Source organism: Rhinatrema bivittatum, chromosome 1 (assembly GCF_901001135.1).
Source record: "Rhinatrema bivittatum chromosome 1, aRhiBiv1.1, whole genome shotgun sequence".
Lineage (NCBI taxonomy): Eukaryota > Metazoa > Chordata > Amphibia > Gymnophiona > Rhinatrematidae > Rhinatrema > Rhinatrema bivittatum.
This window is the reverse complement of record NC_042615.1, coordinates 20983409-20994968: the sequence shown is the minus strand read 5'-3', so window position 1 is coordinate 20994968 and position 11560 is coordinate 20983409. Positions and strand designations below refer to the sequence as shown.

General features: G+C 42.3%; 1 protein-coding gene across 4 annotated transcripts in view; it reads right to left on the bottom strand.

Annotated features, from left to right (window-relative positions):
* Positions 1–6826: 6826 nt before the first annotated feature.
* Positions 6827–11560, bottom strand: part of JADE1 (jade family PHD finger 1) — a 545699-nt gene continuing 540965 nt past the window's right edge. For all 4 annotated transcript variants that reach the window (XM_029592138.1, XM_029592223.1, XM_029592056.1 and 1 more), the window contains one exon: positions 6827–10791. In XM_029592138.1, the coding sequence (XP_029447998.1) occupies positions 9875–10791 (917 nt within the window). In that variant the 3' untranslated portion in view covers positions 6827–9874. The remainder of the gene's footprint in view (positions 10792–11560) is intronic.

Here is an 11560-nt window from a genome sequence, read left to right as displayed (position 1 = left end):
AGGCTTTCCGGCGGGTAAGTTCTGCAAGGATCCCAGACGCTGTGGACGTCTGCCTCGAAAGGAAGGAGACCAAGGCTGAGACCTGGGGACCTGCTGTTTCTGCGGGAAAGGGGCCCCCCTTCCCATGCGAAACCAGCGTTGGCCCCGAAATCGGGACCGTACATTTCCAAAAGAATGAAAAGAACGGGGCTTGTCCTCCGGTAACTTGTACACCTTGTTGTCCCCCAAGTCTTTGATGAGCTGATCCAGCTCCTCACCAAACAATAATTTTCCCTTGAAGGGAAAAGAGGCGAGGCGCGATTTTGATGAGGCATCCGCCGACCAACGCCTAAGCCACAGCAAACGCCGAGCAGCGACCGCCGATGACATGGTGCGGGCCGAGGTTCTCAACAAATCATACAAGGCATCCGCCGTGTAAACAACCGCCGCTTCCACACAGTTGGCCTGCTCAGCCTCGGCTGGTGGGAGCTCCTGTGTGGTAAGCAATTGTTGAACCCAGCGGAGAGTAGCGCGCTGAACCATACTGCTACATGCCGCTGCTCGGACCCCTAAGGCCGCTATCTCAAAAATGCGCTTTAACAGAACCTCTAACTTTCGGTCTTGGAGATCCTTCAAGGCTACCCCTCCCGTGACAGGAATGGTAGTATGCTTAACCACAGCAGTCACTGCCGAATCCACGGAAGGGACCGTAAAAATATCCAAAGAATCCGCTGGCAGGGGATACAACTTATTCATTGCCCTGCTTACACGCAGGGATGCCTCCGGCACTTCCCATTCTTTGGACACGATCTGTAAGACCTTGGCATGTAAAGGAAAAGTCTGCGGGGGGGCCCTTAGACCTGCCATAGCTATGTCCCCTGTGGAAGTGTCAGTGTCCTGCTGCGGCGCTGGGATTTCTAACTCCTTCAAAACATGAAGGATTAAAAGTTAAGTTCATCTTTGCCAAAGAGGCGCAGAATCTGGGGGTCATCGCCTTTGAGCGCTCCCTGAGCGTCAGAGACCTCTGTCCCTGTGCCATCCGGAGACCATGTGCCATCCGGAGACCCCTGGGTAAAATCCGGAGCTCCCGGACCTCCCTTTCCCCCTAGGGAATAAATTCTAGCAGCATCCGAACCCCCCACTTTGTCCTGAGACCCAGACCGGCCTTGCTCAGGGGAACTCTGGGGACCGTAGGGGGAGGGGGTTCATCCGGCTCCCAGCCTGCCTCCGCGTCTAAAAACGCCTGATGCATTAACAAGACAAATTGGGAAGAAAAAGGCACTTTCCTTTTGTTGGATCCCCCCGCGGGCTGGTCCCGAGGGGGAGGGGCTCGAGGAGCCTCCAAATCCGACTCACGGCACGGGCTTAGGGCAGGAGGAGAGTTAAAAGAAAAATCCTCCTCCTCCGATGCCGAATCAGCAGGCTGCCGCGCGGTCAAAATGGCCGCCGGCTCCCTAACAGTGGGAGGCGGGGCTAAGGACCGCGCGGCTGCCAGCCTGCCTAATCGCTCCGAGGAAGGACGAGAAGCCGTGCTGTGGGCTGCGCTCGGCCCCTGGGAGGGTCCCTCGCCCCCGGGAATGCAGTGGGAGCAGAGACCCTCCCTGGAGAGTCGCGCCCCCGTCTTGCCACAGGCCGTGCAGGCCGAAGATCGGGGCATCCTGAAGCTGCAGAAAAGGGCGCCCAAAAGTAAGTAGCTGGGTCTGGGAGCAGTAAATTTGCGCCAAAAAAGCTGTCGCTGCGACTGGCAAATTCGCTGGGTGAAGAAACCTCACCCCCTCCGGAGTCCCCGGTCAGCGCGGCAGGCTAGGGCTACAACGGACCGCAGCCTGTTTCCAACAGGGCTTACGGGTCCTTAATCTTTAATTCTAAATTTAATTAACTTTTTTTTTTTTTTTTTACAAATAAACAAGGCCCTCTTCAGGTTAAAACACCTGGAATGAAGCAGAGATAGATGGGGGAGGGTGACCGGACCACCGGTAGGCTTTCCCCCGGACCAAAAGGGACACAACACCGGGAAAAAGAATGAGAGCAATGCTCTCACAGCCTGCCTCTATGCTGCAGTGAATAACACGCTGCGCTGAACCAGAAAAAGGGACAAGAAACGAAATAAACCAAAACTCTTTTTTTTTTTTTTTTTTTGTAAACTAGTTAGAGAACCAACTAATTGATCTAGACAGTATAACTAACAAGTAATAATTAGTAAATGACACCTGAAAGATTTTTTGTCAGGATAGACAGGACCGCAGGTTATGTCTCTCAATCTGCTGGAGTCAGAGGAAATACTGAAGGATAGCAGGTGGCACACCAGTATATCTGGGAGGTGCTTTCAGTTTTCTCTCTGACTCCATCTGCTGGAGGGGAGGCATAACCCAGCAGTCTGGACTGATCCTGGTACGTACAGGGAATGTATTTCTACTCCATGCTCTGTATTCTCAAAGTATGCCTACCACATACGAGAACAAGCTTTTAGTAATTGGAGTCATTTGTTTGGGTAGTGAAAGATAGTGCTTGTTTTAATGTCCAGAGGTCTGAGGGTTGAACAAAAATATTAAGCATCTCTTTTTCTAAGGACCTGGGCAGAGAGCTTACAAGAGAGAGACAACAAATGAATACGATATCGCAACCTGTGTTCATAGGCATTGCTGCTAAAACCCATTTTGTCCTTTATTGGTACAGTATTTAAACATTTGGCGATGCTGCATTAAAAGATCTTTTGGTTTGGGATAATATATTTAAGACTTCCAGAGATGTAGCTGTGGTATTCTGTGGTAGCAGGAGTGACTCTGAGGCTGGTGGCATCTTCTACACTAATGCCTCAATAAAAGTTTTTAAATAGATCAATAAATCAGTTTGTCTATAAGATGTCAGCTACCTTGGTATCATTTTTTGGTATTTAAGAAGTATTGTACTGTGGCTTCTAATCCTGAGTACTACAGTTAGATTATGAAATACTCAATCAGGATATAAGCTTAATATATCAGGGACCCAATTTTGTACCTGAACTAGTCAACCAAATTATCTGATATAGCCTTTTCTAACAAATAACATTAGAGCTGCATATTACCTGCATAAAATGTTTTAGTTGATCCCTAAAGATTTTTAAATTATAGATGTAAAGCAAGTTGAGGAAACTAACACATGCTGAGTAGGGCTTCATAGGAGTAATAAAATAATTGCCTTTACGATTTTCAAATATGGCAGAAGGTAGGCTAGGTACTGTATAATGATTTCAGTTCAGAGTGTACACCTAAGAAAATGGAATAGGAGGAATATCTCTCTTACATTTGCAGACTTTGTAGCACAAGAGATAACTAAACAAGCTTGTTAATTAGCAGTTAAGGAATGTGTACAAACTAGAGCACAAAGGGTAACAAGATTATGAACAGTGCAGCAGCTGCATGAATCTGTGGGGAAATAGAAACTGGGTACATCCAGCTGGTATTATCTGTTATGCTTTAAATGTTTAAATTTGATATTACATGGGTCTCATTGGCCTATGCCCAGCATGTGGGTTCCAAATCTACAGATACTTTGTTCTTTGTAACCAGGGCTGGAAAATAAACTATGGCTAGAAATGTTTCTCAATATTTGTCATTGTATGCCAGAGAAAAGAGCAAAGGAGCTGAAGATTTAACTAAACTCCCAATTAAGTTATATTCTAGGCAAATGGAGGAATTACATAAGCAGAAAGAGGGAAAAGTGTTTCTAGATAGAATAAATGCTGAGAAAGTATCTGGGGTAAACAGGTTTCAGATGATGTGGAATATAGAACCAGTGGAAGTGATGCTTGGTATTCCCAGAATTAATTAATAGGTGCAGTAATCTAGAAGGATGGGAAGTATTAGAAGAAGGATAAATGGCAGAAGTGGTTAGCCCTTCATAAGGAGCTAGTTTTGATCCTGACAGGAGCACAGGTATTGAAATGTTGATATTCATTTTGCACATAAATATAGAGCAAACCCTGAAAGAAATCCCATATATAACAGAATTAGTGGGAAAGGCAGACCAGGAAGATTTCCCGAGATTTAGAGTTATAGAGCAGGGAATTGTTATCCATAATGTCTGTTAGGAGTGGTGCAAATCAGGGCAGGAGCAGAAGAACCCATGTTGACTGTATATATTAATAAGCAACCTTGCACATTTTTTTATTCTGGGGCGACTTCTTTAGTGCTAACAATACTTCCAAAAGGAGTTGAATTATCAGATGAAACCATACAAACTACAGGATTTGAAGAACAGAATAAGCTGGAATATAGGACAGCTAAAACTAGTATACAGTTACAAGGAAAAGAAGTAACAAGTCAGTTTTTATATGCACCACATTATCCAGTAAATTTGTTAGGCAGGGATTTGTTAAGTTGTGCATTCAGCCAGACAGTTTGTTACTTTCACATACAGACAGGAACAGTTTCTATAGGTGCCTGTTTCAATTGAAGCCCTTATATTTTTTAAACCTTGTCCCAAGACCTTCAGACTTCCAACTGGTGCATCTGTGATTATCTAAACGATTTATTAAGTACAGTATTTACAGGATCTGTGTGCAAGGCACCCTACAGAACTACTTTTATAAAGAGCATAGAAAGGAAATAAAATAAATTCTACCAAAGTACAAAATTGTCTGTCCCAGGTTTCATTTTTAGGAATTAAGCTAGGAGTTGATGGTACAAGTATTGATGGTGCATTTGCAGGACCATTAACAAAAGTGGCAGATTTTCAATCTTTGAATTAGAAAGCACTACCATTATCACCTTAAGAAAAGGAACACAAAGGGTTTTAAATCCCAGATGGAGAACGTTCACTCACCACACCTTGTGTAGTACTTCCCAGTTGCTTAACAAAAGAAACAAGAAATTTGCTTGACTGCTATTTGCTGAATTAAGATATATCATAATGTTAATTTCAATGATGTTGCAATTCCACTTTAACTATAACCTGACTTTACCCAGGGCAAGTCTTGCCTCACAAATCTGCTTCACTTTTTTGAAGGAGTTAATAAACATGTGGATAAAGGTGAACCGGTAGATATAGTATACTTGGATCTTCAGAAGGCGTTTGACAAAGTTCCTCATGAGATTGATTTGATTTGTATCAAGAAAGTCGGTATATAAAAGCCTTAAATAAAATAAATAAATGAGAGGCTTCTAGGAAAAGTCTTATCTTCTAGGAAAAGTCTTCTAGGAAAAGTCTTCTAGGAGAAACCTAGAAAAAAAACCTAGAGAAACCTAGAAAAGTCTTATCTTCTAGGAAAAGTCTTATCTTATCATTTCACCAGAAAACAGCAACCCATCTCCGTGTCTTCCAACCAACCCACCTACCACCCAAACAAGGGACTTAGGAATAATTATCGACAACCATCTTAACTTAAAATCCTTCATCAAACTACTAAAGACGGATTCTATAAACTCCAGGTACTTAAAAGAATCAAACCGCTCCTTCACGTGCGAGACTTCAGAACGGTCCTTCAAGCAGTTATCTTTTCTAAGATAGACTATTGCAATTCTATCTTACTAGGTCTCCCTTCCGCTTCCATCAAACCCCTTCAGATGCTCCAGAACACAGCTGCGAGAATTCTGACCAACACCAGGAGAAGAGATCACATTTCCCCCACACTCAAGAACCTGCACTGGGCGAACTTAAAGTTAAAGAAGTCCGTGAAGAAATTCCTGTCAGGAATGTGGTAAGAGCTCCTTAACCGCGTGGCAACTGCTTCGCGGAAAAAAGAAGACTGAAGGGGGACCGCTGCTGGCTGCAGGGTTGGTGCCATGCTGGGCATGCCCAGTAGGGGCCAGTCAAAGTTCTGGAAACTTTGACAGAAGTTTTCCGTGATTTGGCTCCATCCTGATGATGTCACCCATTTGTGAGGACTACCATCTTGCTTGTCCTGTGAGAAACACATTTAACACACATGCTGTCTATCTTTTCAGGCTTACACACACAGGCTTTCAATCACACACATACATGCTGTCTTTTTCTCTCACACACAGACTCTCATTCACATGCTTACAAACATGCTCTCTCTCTTTTTCTCTCATTTACACACAGGCTCTCAATCACATACTCACATGTTCCCTCACCTAAATCAAGCTCTCAATCACACACAGACACACATGGTCTCTCTTTCTCTCACACATGCTCTCAATCACATACTCATGTGCTCCCTCAGCTAAACCAGCTCTCAATCACACACATACTCTTTCACATGTACAGGCTCTCAATCATTCACACACATGCTATCTTACACACACAGGATCTCAAACACACATGCTTGCTCACTTACTCTCCCCCCCCTCCCCCAAACTAGCAGCAGCAGCCTCCTCCACTTCTAACCCTAAAGGCAGCAACCTACTTCATTTTCAGCCCTCGTGGAGCAAGGGGTCCCATCGGCCGTGGGGGTTGACGACGTTCTTTGTTTTTCTCCAAGCCGTGCTGCTCATTCCTCAGGCTGCGCACCTCTCTTTTCTTCAGGCCGACACTGCCCGCACTAGCAGGGTTCTCTTCTTCCCGTGCACGCACCCGCTGCTCACCACTTCCTCTTCCGGGCTGTGGGGGTGGGAAAGAAGAGAGTTTGCCTATGCCGCTGATACCAGCTCTCCTGCCGCGTTCCGCTCGGGCTTTCAGAATTTTAAGCCCGGGTGGAGGACCTATCTTGCTCAGGTAGGGGGAGCAGCTGGGTCAGCAGGGGACCGGGAAGTGTGGCGACACACCTGCGTTTGCTTGGCGACACACCAGTTGAGAACCACTGCTCTAGTCACTTCTGCCAGTTCATACAAAATCATATAGGTAAAAAAAAATCCAGTAAAAGTGGTAAAAAGTTATTTTAAAAAACAAAGACAGAACCATCCTCACATATTGCAAAATGTACAGCATTTATTCACATACAGACAAAAAGGCACACTTCTACTAAATACCTTAACAGAAAAATACAGGTCTTCAACTAGTTTATAAATACTTCCAAATAGGGGAATTTTAAAGCAGGAAATAAATACAGGGAAGGGACATGTAATATAAAATAGTCATCTCTACATAGGTTTTTAATTTTCTTTTATTTCTCTTCATGCACCTCTCTCTTCATCTGCATGGATACTGAGCTAGGCACATAGTGAAAAATCCTCTGTACAAGTTTACATCAGTATTAACAGTATCAGATTTTAAAATAACAGTTCAGAATTATACATACATATACAACTTTTCACGTAAACGTGTTTCCTGTTTGACTAACAAATGGCATTGCAGGCTTTAATAGCAAAAGCTGAACTAGCCTATGCTTTCTGATACTAACACATACCAATAATTCTTAAATCTGTAAAATTAAAAAAAAAAAAAAAGCTAAAAAGGAAGTAAAAAAAAATTGTTCAATGAGAATGTAAAGAAAAGGATTGGATTAGTGGTTAGCTACTGCCATAATGACTATTCTAACCAGAAGTACTAGGTACGGCTTAAGGCTAACTGAGAAGTTATAGAAGTATAAAATTACACTTCATGGCATTTTTTGCATTTAGGGAAGTATTTTGTACGTGAGGATAGAGAGCAATGGGTTTAGACAAGATATTTGGTTCAGCATTACTCATAATAGAAGCTCATTTAATCTAAATTTCTGGGGAAAAATAGATAAGGCATTAGCTATTTTTGATTGATTTTTTTAAACATTAAATTCACAATAGTGCAAATGACAGGGGTACCTCTTCCAGCAGTGATTCTCGGACTCCAGATCACAGGCCAGCCAAAGACAGTATCATAATGAAAAGGGAAAAATGTTGGCAGGCTGTCTGCAACAGGGTTAAACTGTTTATTCTGGTTGTAGTACCATCTGAAAACTAAACGTTTGCAACTTTGTAGCCATAAAAGAAACCCTACATAACCATGGAATTAAATATTGGAAGCTCCTCCAATCAGCTTGAAGCCCAAGAGGTGTGAGAATAGGGTTTAAAGAAGAGAACTGTGCTAATTCCACTAGATTTCTAAGAATTATTTTTGCTATTTTGTTTCAAAAACCACTTGTTTTGAGCACAGAAAAATGCCTCCTGTTGAGGCATGAACAGTTTCACCTTACTGAGGATTCCCTCTTGATTACTGCCAACTGTGTTTAATCAAATTTCTCAGCAGAAAGAGAAGAGGCCTGTGTCCAAAAAAGAACCTTCTCTTTCCTGTCGTATTGTTTCATTAAACATCATTGTTTAAATTAAAGAAACAAAACTTTCAGTTAGCTTGACACACATGACAGATGCATCCAGTTTAGATGTTTAATAGTCTGATGATTTGCATAGCCAGATGGAAGCTGTATAAGCCCTTGATTTCTTGTGAACTGAATCATTCTCATCTGGAAGACTCTAAAGTAAATGCAGAGCAATATCTAAACGTTCAAAGACTGTGGCCATTTAATGACAATAGAGTGATTTTTTTCTTTTTTTACATTTTCTTGGCTTAGGCCTATTTTAAAGATCTATGCTGCTTCAACCACTGCTGCCTGCAATCCGCACTTGGATTTTACACAAACGTGCATGTTTAATAGAAAGCTGAAACTTAGCCTTTTATAAAGCAAAACAAAAACCTGGAATTCTGATGAAATGTTAATCTTGTTATTGCTTACTCACTAGTTATTGCCTCTGATTACAGATTCAAACACCGCTAATTAGGAATGCAAACTCCATCTCACACCTTTTCTGGAAAAAAATAAAATCATTTTACCTAATATGGTTGAGTTGGAAGAGCTGACCATACTATAGTCACTCACTAAGGGACTAACAGGGTTTTTTTGTTTTGTACATGAAATGTATTTTTCTTCCCAGTATTAACCAGTACAGTCAAGTAGAATGAGAAATTCTGCTTTGATTGGTAGCATCCAGAAAATCACAACTCATGGTACCAAAATAGAAATTAGGACTGCATAACCCTAAGTCTTCAAGGGCTGCAAAGCAAGTCTAGATTTCTGGGTAACCCAGTTATGCAGATTAAACTGGTTCTCAGATCAAATACATGCAGGTATGCCAGATGAATATGCATTCTGAAAACTAGGCCTATTTTTCAGTCTTTGAGCACCAGGGTTGTACATGTACACCTCTGACAAATTACTAAGACTTTTTTCTCAGGGCTTGACCAGAGTTTCTGGGTTCCTCCTCCCTCCATTCCCCCTCCCCCCCACCATTTCATAGTGGCTGTCTCCCGAAAAGGCCTTTATCAGCTGTAGTATATACAATATGTATTTTGTCTACAAACTGGATGAAAAAGAGTCTGAATTCATGTCATCCAAAACTCTATTTTTACTGGTGCTGGAATTTACCTCCAGTTTGCTATATCTGCTTGTAACCTTCTTGCTGCTCAGGAAGGTTAAGAGCTATGCTCTCTATTGCAGCAAAAGGTTAGCAGATAAAACCATAAAGCATGACTTAACACCAGCCAGAGACAAACGAATGACAATTTACTGGGTCAGCAGTACATGAGGATTCTATGACCACCTTGGATTCAGTACACTAGCTTAAAAAAAAAAATTAAGAGGTTGTGCTTTTTAAGGGTTTAAAAAAACCAAAACACACAAGTGCTATGAGATAATTGGAATAAGAGCAGCCAGTTTGCTTCTCAATTCTTCAATGAATATTTATATATACATTTTTTCTTTTAGTGTTTAACAGAAGGTTCCATAAAGCAACCTACAACATATACTGTTCAGACTTTGTGTTTCCACAACAATGTTTCATACAAAGATATTTTAAAGTTCTCAAAGAACGTGTTAAATGACTTGTGGAAACAAAATGAAAGAAAATCACAGGCTTTGAAGAGTGCAAGTAAACATGTTTATACAGCACAACAGCTGGTCATCAATCGGCCAATCCATCGACCGGTTATAGAGTAGTTTGCGTAACAAACGCAGTGAAGCTGTCGATAGTTCTCCCCTACCCAATCAAGAGGCTAGGATGCTCCTCCTGATAATGTCCGTGTCGTACCTCCTGTTAATAGAGCTGTTTGGCGTAAGCCTTTGCTGCCTGCACTTCTCAGCTGTCTCAGTCTCAGAGTCACTCATTTCAGCATCAGGGATGTACCCATCATTCTCACTGTCTGTCTTGAGCCTGCTTTTTGTCCTCTCTTTGGAAGAAACTTTGCCCAAGAACTGGTAATTAGAATTCTGGCGACAAGGCCCCTCCTTGGCCTCTCCCTGCTGCTGTCTCTCCCCTTTCTTTGGAATTCTAAAGCCTCCCCAGTTTTTCACTGGGCTTGTAGGTGCAGTAGGCACTTTTACTGGAGTCTGGTTGTGTACTTTGATTAGGGGCCCATTACATTTGGGCACCATCTCCCCAGAGGGTCTCCGTTGGCCAGAAGTTGCTGCTGATTTACTACTAGAGTGGTTAAAAGCTCTCTTGTTTTCCAGCTGCCTCTGGGTCAGCTCTGCAGGCCTCAATGGCTTGTGGTTGTGTCTGGCAGGCTTTTCTTTCAATTCCGCTTTAACCACCTCACACGGAGGCCGGCTATCTCTCCTTTTCCTGTGGTCTGGCATAAGTATTCTGTTTTTTTGCTCTACGGATGTAACTCTGCCCTCTGAAAAGGTCTTTTTGAGGCTCAACAGGCTGTCAGGACTATCTGTGTCCTCCTTCCGAAGGGTGAGGCTAGGCTGCCTGAGTGATGCTCTGTTAATGTTTTCCAACCTCTTCCGTGTTCTCTCTCTCTCAAGGGAGGTCTTTGCTGAACAAACCAAGGATGAACCCAACTGTTTCCTGAAGAAAGCAGAGTGCCACTTCAAATCCTCAATCTGGGGGGCATCTGGGGACACAGGCTGAGTGTTGAACAACAGTATGGTTTCCAGCGAATGGGATGAAGGCACACCTGAAATGTCAGAAAAATAAGGAAATTAGTATTTCATTTATAGCTTAATGAATGTGTACACTGGGAGATTTCTAATGTAGACCTACTCAAAACCACCTAAGACAAGCAAATAACATCTTACAAGTTAAATTTAAAAAAGCTAGAAAAAAATGTAGTGAAACGCGATAGCCATTTTTCCTTTACAAATTGGGTAAAATTTTTGTCAGCGCTCATGATGGCAAGGCACTCTAGTTCCAACAGGTTCCATGCAAATGTCTCCAATACACCTTCATTCTTGCTTACATCTCCCCATTTCTTATTCCAGTCCATGGCCCTCAGAACAGAAGATGGCCTATTATGCCAAACTACATCATGGTAATGTTTTTGAAATGTTAGAAGCAGCAAAATTATTTCACTTAGCACCTGAGCAGAAAGCACCCTCACAGGACTAGGTACAGTTATCACTATTTTATTTGTATTATAAAGCTTAGGAGAAATATTGGCCAAATTGGTGCGACCCTTCCTCTTCCCCTCACCTTTTTCCAGTACAATTGTTAGTATGTGCCACAGAACAGCAGCTACACCATTCTACTATAGACAGAAGGAACACTTTTCAATGCAATAAAAAACAATTTTAAACTATCTAAACCTCTATTTATTTTATTTATTATATGTAGTGTGCTGGGTGTATCTTTTCAAGTGTTACCATTTCATGTCTGGCAGAAAGATCTGTTCAATTTGATGATCATAGTCTTTTCAAACATGAAGGTGGCAAAGTTGCTTACCTGTA